At 38.2% G+C, this 12939-nt stretch overlaps 1 protein-coding gene across 3 annotated transcripts; it reads right to left on the bottom strand.

Moving 5' to 3' along the window:
* Positions 1-131: 131 nt before the first annotated feature.
* LOC100680496 lies at positions 132-12170 on the bottom strand. 3 transcript variants are annotated; one of them, XM_003426241.4, is made up of 4 exons: positions 12071-12169; positions 1091-1821; positions 741-968; positions 135-641 (listed from the first exon to the last, which is right to left on the bottom strand). In XM_003426241.4, exons 2-4 carry the CDS (start codon positions 1551-1553, stop codon positions 571-573), a joined length of 762 nt encoding a protein of 253 aa, XP_003426289.1. In that variant the 5' UTR covers positions 1554-1821; positions 12071-12169; the 3' UTR covers positions 135-570. The 3 variants fall into 3 exon arrangements, with proteins under 3 accessions (XP_008206000.1, XP_016843246.1, XP_003426289.1); XM_008207778.3 differs by having other exon boundaries at positions 132-968; positions 12071-12170; XM_016987757.2 differs by having other exon boundaries at positions 132-968; positions 1091-1848; positions 12071-12161.
* Positions 12171-12939: the final 769 nt, after the last annotated feature.

Genomic DNA, 12939 nt, shown 5'->3' with positions numbered 1-12939 from the left:
TTGCACCTGCATTTTTATTATTGTGAATTAACCTTTACTGCAATCAACGCACGATTGTTATTGATGTCATTACAATCATTCTTTCATGCGGGGGATAGGGCCGATAGGGGTTGAATGAAAAATGCTTATAGTTATAATTAAAATTATAATATTTGTGAACATGACAAATTATTTTTTATTGAATCGGAATAAAAATAGCTGAGCATCTACATATAATTTAAACATAATTTTAATCTATAACGTGTACAATTGCTCTTTATATAACAAGTTATCCATTTAAAAGAAATTACAACACATACGGATGTCAATTAATGAAATCACATGAAACGACGTTATTCCAACAAAGACTAAAAATATAACAATACACAAGCATGTACGTACACACTAAAAAATCTTCTTAACAGAACTACTATACAATTAAAAGATACGTCAAGTACGTTGATTAAAAATGCAAAATTTCTCGAAAATTACAGCAACAGGCTAGCTGATAAGGCACGCTTATACTACAGAATACTTCTATTACAAAAAATAAATATTTTTCAAATCCTCACCGATACTTATGCATGACTTTTAAGGTAACCTATTATGTAACTTTATAGATAACTCCGCTGCTCGTTGTGTCCTTGCTGCTTCTTCCTTTTCTACAAAATCAAGAAGTTCCATAATTGATTTATCCGATATAGGCCTTCGAAGCTGTCGCTGCCGATTGATCGTAACTATCGTTTGGCGGATGAACTCACGTTTGTCGGTATCGCCGTTTCCGTCTTCCAACAGAAGAATCAATTGGTTTTCGCAATGATTGAGAACCACAGAAGTTGGCCAGGTCACTCCGAGTCCGAAACGCTCACGCAGCGTCTTAGCCGAAGCCATCGCACGGTGCCTTGGAAAATTGGATTTTTTTTCCGAAAAAATAGGAAATCTCATTCTCTGTATACCATGATTCTCGAAGTTTCGTTTTGGCATTACAGCTGTCAACAGAGATAAATAAGTATGATTTGATCATATTTACCGTTAAAATTTTCACGTGCAGGTGCCCACGTTAATTCTACTATTCTTACATAAAATAATAAATAAATTTAATCATACTTACCAGCCGAAGTATCGATTATTCGGTTAGACCGTTGGAGAGCTTGCAGGAGTCTATAAGCCAGAATACGGTTTTCTAATTGAGCTTGCGAAACGACCCGTCTCTGCTGCTGACCATCTGGCAGATCGACCGAGTTTTCTTCTTCATTATAATACGACATACCTAAGAACTCATGAGCAAATTGAATATTGGACAACATCTTCTTGAAGAACGATGGGTATAACAAATCGACGGGTCTCGCAAGATTGGCTTTCTGCGGCAGTTCAATGTCTTTGTGAACGATAGGAGTCGTTTTCTCGTCGCGAAGTCCATCGTGAGAGACTGCTTGTGTTTGATTTTGATGATCTTGATGATCTTGATGATTTGTCGAAAAATCGTTGTCTTCTATCAACAATTCACTTCGGCTGTGAAGACTAATTCTTCTCTTTGTAATCTTCTTGGGCTTTGGTTGTTGGGGCTGATCCATCTTCGCCGATCGAAAAATGCACAAGCAGTAGTATAGGGCAACCAATATATCCTGCCCTGCACTGAATTATCAAGACAAGTCGATCAGCGTGGATTGAAAGACTTGGAATGTGTCAACGGCCGTGAACAAGTCTTTGTTGATGCTTGCTTGACTGATATGGCATCTCCGAAAATTATCCCCTCTCTATTGCGACTGTGAAATCGCAAAGCTTTTCTCCTTCTACGATCGAGGCAGCGCTTACGTCGCGTGAATTCGATTGTATTCCACCCTGGTAGAAATCGATATCAGTTTAAAGCTACAACAGACCACGTATTACTATAGAGATGGGCGAACAATAGGTCCATTTTTCGACCAGCGATGAAACGCTTTTTCGGACATTTTTTACGCATTTATTGGAGTAAGAATAGAGCCATACCGTATCACAAGGAAATTTCAAGCTTGTAAAAATAGATTTCATTGTCTAAAGCAAAGCACAGGTGATAGCTAGTTGATGGCTACGAAAGTACTACGCAAAATAAGTCGGGTGAAAAAAGTGAAAAAATAAGAAAATCACGAATATCTTCGTATGTCCTGCTTGTATAACTCTAATTGACTGTTAATTGTGTAAACCGTTTGGAAATCGATTAAAATCCGTAAGCCTCTTTGAAATTAGTGTACGACACAAAGACTAATATCAATACGAAAGATTTAAGGTTATGTTCATTCCAATAAAAGCTCAATTATGCCTAGGCTATTTCTCATAGCCATTTCATAGTTTTCAGCCCATTTTAAATATTCGAATTTCTACCAGGGCAAATGTAGCTTTTTAGGACTTTTTTCTTAAGTCGTGTAAACCGTTTTAAGGTCTATATATGCTAGAGCGAGCGAAACTTTGTAATTATTTTCATGAAAAGGCCTGACGTTTAAGGGGGCACGAAGCATTTTGGTTGAATTTCGAACTCTCAAAATATTGCAAACCATTGTTTCTGGCGAGTAAATGAGCTGCATAGCATCTGTCTTGCATCTAAACACACTTGCTACATGTTTTTACAGAAATTCCAAAAATTACTTTTACAATTATTAGCTCCCTTAGGAAAGAAGCAAGTAAGTACAACCAACAATACTTAGCAAGCGAGCAGTTGTCCAGTCGAACGCTTCACTAACATCTGACTACGCTGTCATACTTGTATTAATTTCTTGTTCTTTTTTTTATTAATAAATATATTCACCGTAAGAAGCTATACCCTGCTTGATTTTTATTTTTCAACAAGTATATTACGATACAAATGGCACAAATAGTCCATTACGGCACGGCGTATATGTAGCCGTATCGGACTATTTATGCCACGAGTATCGTTCACTATTTTATAGCACTGACTAGAATAAATCCGCTGTCGCGCCTATTTAGGGATTTTTAGTATAAATACCTTTAACTTTACCGTGCTAAAACCTTAATTATCCCTGCTGGCCCATTGTGGCACTCAGTGCAATGCTTTGTGAATTTATTCACTGTATGTATAGGATTTCAAGTGAACGAACGGTTCTTTTGGGCTCAAATTCAAGGAGGATACTTTGTACACCTGCAGTTTTAGTATGAATGCAGAGATTTTGATTTGAATCTTTAGAATATGTTTTATACACAAAAAGTGTTATCCTACTCTAAAAAAGAGAGGGACACCGTACAAACTCTACACAAAAATAACCCTACACCCTACACACATATTTACTACACGAAAAAACTCTACACAGATATTTACTACACACAAAAACTCTACACGCATTTTTGATTATTTAACTACACCGTAAAACTGTCTACACAATTGTATAACATATTGTTGCAACAATAGATAACAATAGCTTATACGATTGTGTAGAGTTTGACGGTATAGTCAAATAATCAAAAATGCGTGTAGAGTTTTTGTGTGTAGTAAATATCTGTGTAGAGCTTTTTTTTGTGTAGGGTGTAGGGTTATTTTTGTGTAAAGTTTGTACGGTGTCAAGAAAGGAATCATCATTCTATTCGTTCTCTGATTGGTCGTCGATTCGTCGATTGGCCAATAAGATTACGAGATAGATGGCGGGACGCGCATGATAGTTTGTTTCTCACCTATAAAAATGTTTAATATAGTACAGAAAAAATTCAGTATTTTCATCGTCAAACCACATCTCAGCATTCAAATTTCAATCCCTGCATTCATAAACATTGCACCGAGTGCCACAATGGGCCAGCAGGGATAATTAAGGGTTTAGCATGGTAGAGTTAAAGGTATTTATACTAAATATCACTAAAAAAATTAAATGATTTACTATAATTTTGTCATTTTTACTCATAATTATTTTTTTGAGGATTTAAAGATGTTGTGTCCCCCTTTGCATACTTTTGCGCAGATCTTCTTGGAGATTATGAACTGAATATTACTAAGCTTAATTGAAATTTGTTACATTTGAGTTTTAGTGCACCATGCAAAAAACTAAACCTGTAGATTAAGAACTATCAGAGTTTTCCTTAAATTATTAGTAACGATAATGCTTAATAGTGACGCGGCAATATATCCTGACAAATTATAGAAAATAATGTTTTAGATAGTAACGTAGAATGTATACTGACAAATTATTTTAAAAAATAATCTTTAAATAATAGTAATGGAAGTAAACAAATTAATAGATTATGATTTATGTTTATATTAGCATAACTGACTAAAAATATACTTATTGGAATTTTCATTATGTGGTTAGTCTCGGTGAGATGAAAATTTTGAATTTTGCTTGGTATCGGTGATCACGGCTGAAATCTTAAATCAGCCAATAAAAATGACTTTTATATTTCATTCAATCCGGTCAATTATAGAATTTCATTTGAACTTTATTTATCAGTTTTTGGCATTTCTTAAAAGAGTAAAGCGAAGTCTATAAACAAGGTTATCCGCGCAAGGTAAACCAATTTCCATCATTACACAATAGAGTCAGTGGATTACAGGTGAAGTGACTACCTGAGAGTAGTGAGTAGTGACAATGCATAATGAGGAGTAGAGCATCTTGCAATATCTTAAATCGCGAGATGCAACCCTGGTGGAGTCTCTATACCAGAGTGGGAAAAAGAGTTGCAAAAAGATTCGTTGCAAAAGCATCTAAGACCCGTAAGGGAGCAGTTACAAGAGGCTATGAGTGCGATATACGGTGTGCGAGATTTGCGTGCTAGATTTGCGTGCTAGATTTGCGTGATACACGAGGTATGTTACGTGCAGTGCGCTAGCGTATAGGACCTACGCAAATCCTTCTAAGCGTAGGATGTGTGATGCATATTCAGGTATGTATGAACAGCAAGTCGGTCCGCGGAATTGGATGCCGGCTCGGCGGAAAATTAGAACGGACGGACACTTCGTTCGCAGTTCTGACTAAGAGCAGTGGACCTAATAACCTTAGGCTAAGGCGAAATTGCGAAGAAAACTTTGTAAAATATTGAGACTTATTGTACCAAAATAAATACTAAAATAAACTGATTCCAAGTTCTGCCTGAACTCCAGAACACTTCACTCTTCTGCTCCTAACCCGTACAGATTCTTTGAGTATATAGCAATATGAGATGTAAGTAAGTAAATGCTTTGTAAAATATACATTTAAAAAATCGTTTTATTTTTCAGTAGGCAGTTTTCGATCGAGGCAGACGGGGTACTCATTATGAAATCTCCTCAATCTTGTTAGATTGATATGATTTGAGGAAATTGATATATGGTTTGTACCGGATTTCCCTGGTTGCACGCCCAGAGATCTCTATGAGAGCCGACGAAGACTTTATCATGACAGCTATTAATACGTTGTATTATTTCATGCTAGTTCCTGATGATTTTTGGAAGCCACAATTGAATGTAAGTCCTGATCCTGATTCGGATAATACTGGCAATCTGCTTTATATTCAATGGTGTGCTGAGAACGATCAGAAGTTTGAGATTATATTAGATTTTTATAAGATTTGTATATCTCTAGAACTGTCACATCTGGTATTTAGACCCAAAAAGCCGATGAAAGACAACATTTTGAATTTTGACATTATATCATCCCAAAGACACTTTGCATGCTTCCTTGGGAATATTCAGTTGCTTTAGTTCTATTATTAATGATTTATTGATTATTTATGATAAATAAACCCTCAAGAATATTTTTTGTATGAAAGAGGATGACGGATTTTGAGGTTAGGCGGTACGAGAGAAACGCCATCTGCACGCAACACTACGCACGATAGCCATGAAATTTATATCTTAACTATTAATATACAGATATTACCCGCAATATTTTGTATGTATACTATAGAAATCTATAGTATACATACAAACTGTTTTAGTTTCATATAGAATATTTGTAAGATGTACACGGATTATAAGCAATCATTATTGCTCCTAACGTGTGTACATGTTTACGGCAAATATAGAGGTGGATATTTAATGGATGATCCATGTGGATAATCCATATGGATTTATATGGATTCCATATAGATTTGTATGGATTCTATGCGGATATTTTATGTGGATTATACATATGGATATCCATCAAGTTTTTTGAAAAGTTTAAAGTTTTAAAAATTACTTATGCGCCTGTTATATATAGGTTAAACTACCATTAATGGAAGTACCATCCGGATGATAACACCAAAACTAGGGTTGCGAGCTCTAAAATTCCGCATCAAGAATATAGTTCCTGGTCATCAGCGAGCGAGAGGGGAGTGTGCATAACGCGTAGCAGCAGAAACGTATAGAAAATCTCGCTCTGTTCATGATTGCACTTATTAAATAAGTAAATAAATAAAACGTTTCTGTTGGACGTGAGATCAGATCTCACTAATGCATTTTTATCAGATGCGTAACTCTTTCTATGTGGGAGCACGATTTCACGTGGGCTGTAGACCCGTGGGTGTAGATTGCTAATGGCTTAATGAATTTCATACGGTTTTACACCGAGCCGAGCTTTGTAGAATGCTGTTCAAAACGCTCGTGCTCTTAATTTTTTAAATGAATTTTAATCGACGTTCGAAACGGCACTTGAAAGGTCGTATAATTAAGTATCGTGAAACTATTTTAATCTAAATTAGGTATTAAGAAAAAAATATTTAATAATAAAATGCAGCTGGACTATAGGAAGCGATTTTTTGCGAACGAGCTCGCACGACATTTCGCTGTACTTTACGAGGAATTCGACTTTTTTACGGTCTCCGCGAATCGTCGAACAGAGAATAAAGACGTCATCTCGATTGACATGATTGCAGCAAAAACGAGAAATCGAAATCAGAGCTGAAAACCGGATCGGTGAGGAGCGTGCTACAATAAGGGCGCACGTTATTTTCACCGGGCTTGCGAGCTCCTTACTCACGAGTTTCCTGCATGCGATTACGTCGTTAAATGCTACGGGAAACCTGAAGGATCATATAGTTCAAATGACGTTTCAGATTATCTTACATCGCTCGAGCCGCGACGTGGATTATCAATCACTGACGCCAATAACGCGTTACAATAGTGGCAGCCTACACTCACGAAAGCATCGCAGTCAAATTTAATTACACGAGGCACACAAAGTGTGTAATTTTGAAAAATACCGTAAATTGCGTGCACAAAGCTAAAAAGGAAAAGAGAAGCTCGAACCAATATAGAAAATCGTTAAAAAAATAGGGATGTGCGCATCGTCGAGGCTCTCTCTCTCTCTCTCTCTTGGAAACCTGAAAGCTAGCGGGACCTTCCGCTCGCAGCCGAGTGGGCATTTAAAACCACTGTCGCTCGGCGTGTAAAGTTCCACACGTCTCGGCGGGACGAAGCACAGAAAAAGAGACGATGCGAGCGCGCGCCTGACGACGAAAAAAGGCACATCCTCTGCGGGGAGAGAATACAAAAAAAAAAACGCGACCAAGAGCCTCGGCAGGCAACAGCCGAAGAAGTACGAGGGGAAAGAAAAAGAAGAACGAAGCCGTAAGGTATTTCCTGATGGCGTTGCGAAAACCTTATCGCATTCGTCGTTATAGTGTCTCAGCGCGTGGCCTCTTTTGCCCCCGCGAGAGAAATGCGCGCGTGAGTCAGGCGAATTCCGCTGTGCGCATTGCAATCTCATACGCGCATAACTCGCTGCGGCTTTCTTTTACCTCGACGATTTGTATTGGGAATCACTTGTGTTTGCGCGCACGGGAGACTACCGTTTTTTTTTTCTGGATTGCGCGTATACGCGATCTGTTGTGGTTGTTATTGGTTGCAGAGGTGAAGCGTACGAAGTGCGAGTGTTCGACGCCGGATGTAGGTTATATCGATCCGTTATCACTAGTTGATGCGCGCATTTTGACAGCTCTTTGTTTCGTTTGTTTTTTTATTTATTTATTTATTTTTTTTTTGTCAATCATACCGCCTTTATGTATATACGAAACCCTGGTAGAAAATTAACGGGTGAAAACCGTTAAAAAGTTAAGTTTAGTTGACCTGCATTATTATCAATTAATTTGAATGCAAAAAAATAAAGCAAAATGTTGCTAATATTTTAGTGATGCATGTCTATTATAGCAAGAGAGTATTATTTTTAAGTTAAAAATAGTTTTTTCCTTTTTTTCTTGCATTAAATCGTTTGCATGTTTTATTACAAATATTTTGATTTTTCATGATTGCAAGATGTTTTTCTATAATTTCATTTGACAAATTTCAAGCAAATGTTCTGTTTTATCTTGAGTTAATGTGTATATCTATGCATTTATAATGTTTAAACTCTTATTTATTTAAATTGTTAACCACAACTTCGCTAAGTGGCCCAAAACTTAGCTTATTAACCGTTAACGTTTCTACCAGGGAAGTAATTGTAATATAACGCAACAGCTAGAGAAGGCATTGAAATAAGCGTATATACAGCAAGTACTTTACGCGAATCTAACGAAGACAATACACGACAAAATCTGTGCTTGATTGAGAGCATTGCAGATAGTGAAATTTGCTAGTAATAGTAAATCATGAAAAGCATATTATTTATAGCTCGCTCTACGCGATACTCGCTTGAAAAATCATAGAAATTCGTCTGATTCCTTGAAAACTTAGTTCTCGGCATAAATGCGTGTATAATAGCACGAGCATAGCGACTGCTCGCATCCTGCAGACCCTGCCCCATAATAATCGTCGTACAGGTCGCCGCTTAGAGGCTGCAGCAAACAAAGCAGCGGCAGCAGCAACGTGCTCGGTCGTTCACTGCAAAAGCTCTCTCTCTCTCTCTCTCTCTCTCTCTCTCTCTCTCTCTCTCTCTCTCTCTCTCTCTCTCTCTCTCTCTCTCTCTCTCTTTCTCGTGTGCACGTGTATAAACGTTGGTCCGCGCGCGCAGCGACTGCGCATTATAGCTCCTTTTTCCTTCGGCTCTTTCTGTACACAGACGCAAGGCCGCCACTTCCTCGAGCTCGTCTCGGCTTCTACCTTTTTTCCCGCGTGCGCTCGCGCCACTATTTTTGCTCTCCACATCCTTTGCGCGCGCACTACAGTGGCACATCACCTATGTCTGCAGCGCCGCAGGATCTTCAGGCGCGTAATAGGGCTTCTCTCGTTTCCTTTGTCGCCCGGGATCGGCCGTAGCCCATGCAGAGAAAGGGGAGGTGGAGGTAGCAGGTTTTCTGCCCAGGCGCGCGCGCGCGCGCGACACAAAGGGATCGATGCGACTTTCGACGCGGATTTTTTTCGCTTCCTGCCTCCGTCTTGTACGGAGCTCCTTTCTCTGGCTCTGCGCATTTCCTACTCTCTTTGGGTTGGCGGCCAGGAGATGGACTTGTATTACATTCCGGGAGTGGCGGAGGGTATCGAAATTGGCAAGCGGAACGCCAGCAATATATAGCTGGGGTGAGACGTGCGGGCCAGATATTATTAGGTGTATTATGCGACCAGATAAATTGTAGCCTGCGTGAAGGTTTAAATTTTGCGGAAATCTGCGCGTTTCGGGACTGCAGTGATTGCATCTACTCCACGCTGCAGCTGGATGCAGGAGACTATGAAGATGAACTTTTTGAGAAAGAACAATAATCAAATACAGATTTATACTTGATTGTGGAGTGCTTGTTTGAGTTTTGAATACATTTATAAAATAATTAAATAAAGAGATCGCTAAAATAATGTTAATAAGTAATTGTCCCGTAACTTTTTGTTGGCATATGGTTTGAAGGTGGCATCCATGTGTTTTGCATATACTGTATGACCAAAAGCATGTAAAAAACTAATTGGTCTGTTGAGTGTGCCTTTAAAAATGCAAGAACTCGATTTTTCGACTTTAAAGTGTCCGACTTCTTGTATATAATGATTCATATAACAATTGAATCGTTGATGGTTTCAAAAACACACACACACACACACGAACTTCCCACTCTGTCCCCTCACGCATACAGCGGTTCACGACTATAGATCATTAAAAACCCGGGGAAAGCGCCGACGCTCACATCTAAGCTGTCCCTCTAAAAAAAAAAAAAACAATAATTAGGCCCCGAGCTCAAACAGCGCGCGCCACTCAGCCAAACTCGAGCGTGCTGCAGCCAGATGCCGGCACTTGAGAATCGAATCCGCGAGCTGATACACTTGCCTCCAAGGAAAGGCCGCAGAGTCTCACATTCATCTCTACAAAGCGAAATCCTTTTATTACTTAAGGTGGTGTCGTCCCAAAAAACACTGTTTTTCTATTACATAAAACTTTTTGAATAAAGTTTGCAAATGAAAAACCGAGTCTGTAGCGCCGTAGTGCTAAGTTTAATGAATCGTTCTGTCGAATGAAAATTTCGATGGGACTTTTTATTTTTCTAGAAGTTTGGAAATACAAAATACCCCGTGGCGGATTTGCGAATGCATCCCAAACCCAAACGCATACCATACGCAGTTGTAAAATTACAACGCGTTTGCTGTTCTTATGCATTTGTCTAAGCCGAAGCCTGTGTGTCGTGGAAAAAACTCTCGTTTCGTTTTTTGATAAAAAAGCCACGTCAACAGTAGTGCGATTACGTTTTCGAGGGTAAAAAGGCAATAATGAATTTAAATTTTTGGAATATTGGTTCGTCTCTATCGGTCTTCCCGAGGCAGGTTGTGTGGTGAGAAACGAGAGAAAGAACTTTAAGACATTTTTTCTTTTCTTCTCAACGTTTCGACGGACAATACCGCCCTCATCAGGAGACTGATGTGAAAAATTTTTGTTAAAAACTTGTTGTATAACAATATCTAAAAAAAATTAACTTTTAAAAAAGTAAAAGGTTAGGCGAGTTTGATATATTCTGCAACGAAATTACAGATAGAAAAGAACTGAGATCTATAATTATACGTAACTTGCCATGTCCGTTTCATTGTACTTATGGTGTTTTTGTATGACGTTCTAATAAATAAAAAGAAAATTTCAGTTGTTAACCAATAAACCACATGAAACGGACATGGCAAGTTACGTAATAATTATATTGAGAGTTGTTCCTCGCTTTATTACGATTGAATATAATAAACTTGACTTTGTTTGATTGATCTCAGTTCTTTTCTATCTGTGATTTCGTTGCAGAATATATCAAACTCGCCTAACCTTTTACTTTTTTAAAAGTTAATTTTTTTTAGAGATTTTAATCCTTTTTAGTAATTTTTTTTGAGTATTTCATATTCGATGTCGTAAAAATCAAATACAAGTATCTTTAGCATCTTTCGACCACAGCTTTTTTGTAACATTTTTATCACTAACATGAAATCACTGATTGTTCTGATATACACCACCCTCGAATTATTTCTACGCCTAGACACCAAAAACCACGGCGCGAACTATCCAGACCTCGTTATCGGCCACCCTGTGCACCTAGACGCCGTCATCGTATGATTTATTTACCTAGACACCAAAAACCACGAAGCGCACGACCTAGACCTCGTCATCGGCCACCCTGTACACCTGGACACTGCCCTCGAATGATTTATTTACCTAGACACCAAAAACCATGGAGCGCACCACCTAGACGTCGTCATCGGCCATCCTGTACACCTAGACACCGTACTTGAATGATTTTTATACCAAGACATCGAAAACAACCTGAACCTTGTCATCGGCTACCCTGGCAAACTAGTTACTGTTACTGCTCCGGAACGCAGAGTATGCAGCGGCAACCTCTTAATTCTAAATATTGTAATATATTATTATATTTTCTTGAGAAAGCAATTCCCATCTGTATATAGCTGTGCGGCCAACTTCACGGTCCTAACACTTCTTGCGGCTAACTTAACGATCCTAACACATTTCGGGCTGAAGAAGAAAAACGTGATTTTAGCATTTGTGGATTATACACTTACATATTATAAAAATAAGCAGCCTTTTCACTAATATTTTTGTTGGAAATCATAGTTCAGCTTCGAAAACATTCTAATAAGCCAAAAAACCTTACCAACAGTAATGATGAGTATTTTTTTTGTATAATGAAAAATCCGAACTCCAATATAGAAGTAAATAGTGTCACGGGCGCCGCGTCTTTGTCTGATTCTCAAACTCGCCTTCGTGGCGCTACCGCGCTACTTGGTATGTACAGTGTGAAGAATAGAACTTACAATTATGGAGAAGATCGGTACAAAGTTTTTTGAGAAGGCACTTCTCCGCCGCGCGGCAGGCGAACGTAGGTGAACAATGTTTGTCTCTCAGCTGTTCGATTCTAATTCGCGCGAGTCGAGATTTTCGTCGTGTTTATATATCGCGGAGCAGTGAGAAGAGAGTCTGGCTTATGTTTGTTTTGTTTTCAGCTGGTGTATAAGGTGTGTGTATACTGTATTTAAATTTTGAGTGTCTTCCTTCTTATTAATACCGTTTTCTTGTAGGTCTATGTGTATAGCATTTCGGAAACTAGTCTTTTATTTAAATCTCGACTCGCGCTAATTAGAATCGAACAGCTGATGAGAGAGAAGTTCTAAGTTATATTCTTCACACTGTACATATATTGTTATACCACAAGTTTTTAATACAATTTTTTCACATCAGTCTCCCGATGAGGGTGGCATTGTCCGTCGAAACGTTGAGAAGGAAGGAAAAAATGTCTTAAAGTTCTTTCTCTCGTTTCTCACCACACAACCTGCTAGCCCCGGGAAGACCGATAGAGACGAACCAATATTCTTGATCACCACCGAAGGACAGTATCAGATAGAGAAAAACCAATTTTCTCTAAAAATATTTTTGTTTTAATTTTTGGATTTAGCTAGCATTATATAGCACCTTAATCTCTTTCTTTCGGTTGTTTATGATACCAGTTAGTTTCAAATATATTAAGCTTCAAAAATTTTTTTCTCACCCTGTATTCTTTGCATAATTGCAAACTGCATTGCTTATACATCTCAGCTTCTATTTAATGGATTTCAATGTATAATTCTCGTTTTTTTTCTCTTTTTTCAGTTTAAAGCTACAACATACCACGTATACTAGAGATGGG

This window comes from Nasonia vitripennis, chromosome 5 (assembly GCF_009193385.2).
Source record: "Nasonia vitripennis strain AsymCx chromosome 5, Nvit_psr_1.1, whole genome shotgun sequence".
Taxonomy (NCBI): domain Eukaryota; kingdom Metazoa; phylum Arthropoda; class Insecta; order Hymenoptera; family Pteromalidae; genus Nasonia; species Nasonia vitripennis.
The sequence above is the reverse complement of the archived record's forward strand: the minus strand, read 5'-3'. Positions and strand labels throughout refer to the sequence as shown.

What these genes read in the sequence shown, in the direction of transcription:
- LOC100680496 (XM_008207778.3), bottom strand. Translation starts at nt 1,553, where the DNA reads ATGGATCAGCCCCAACAACCAAAGCCCAAGAAGATTACAAAGAGAAGA. An exon ending in AATAATCGATACTTCGGCTG is followed by an intron (nt 969 to 1,090) that starts GTAAGTATGATT and finishes CTCTGTTGACAG; the next exon opens with CTGTAATGCCAAAACGAAAC.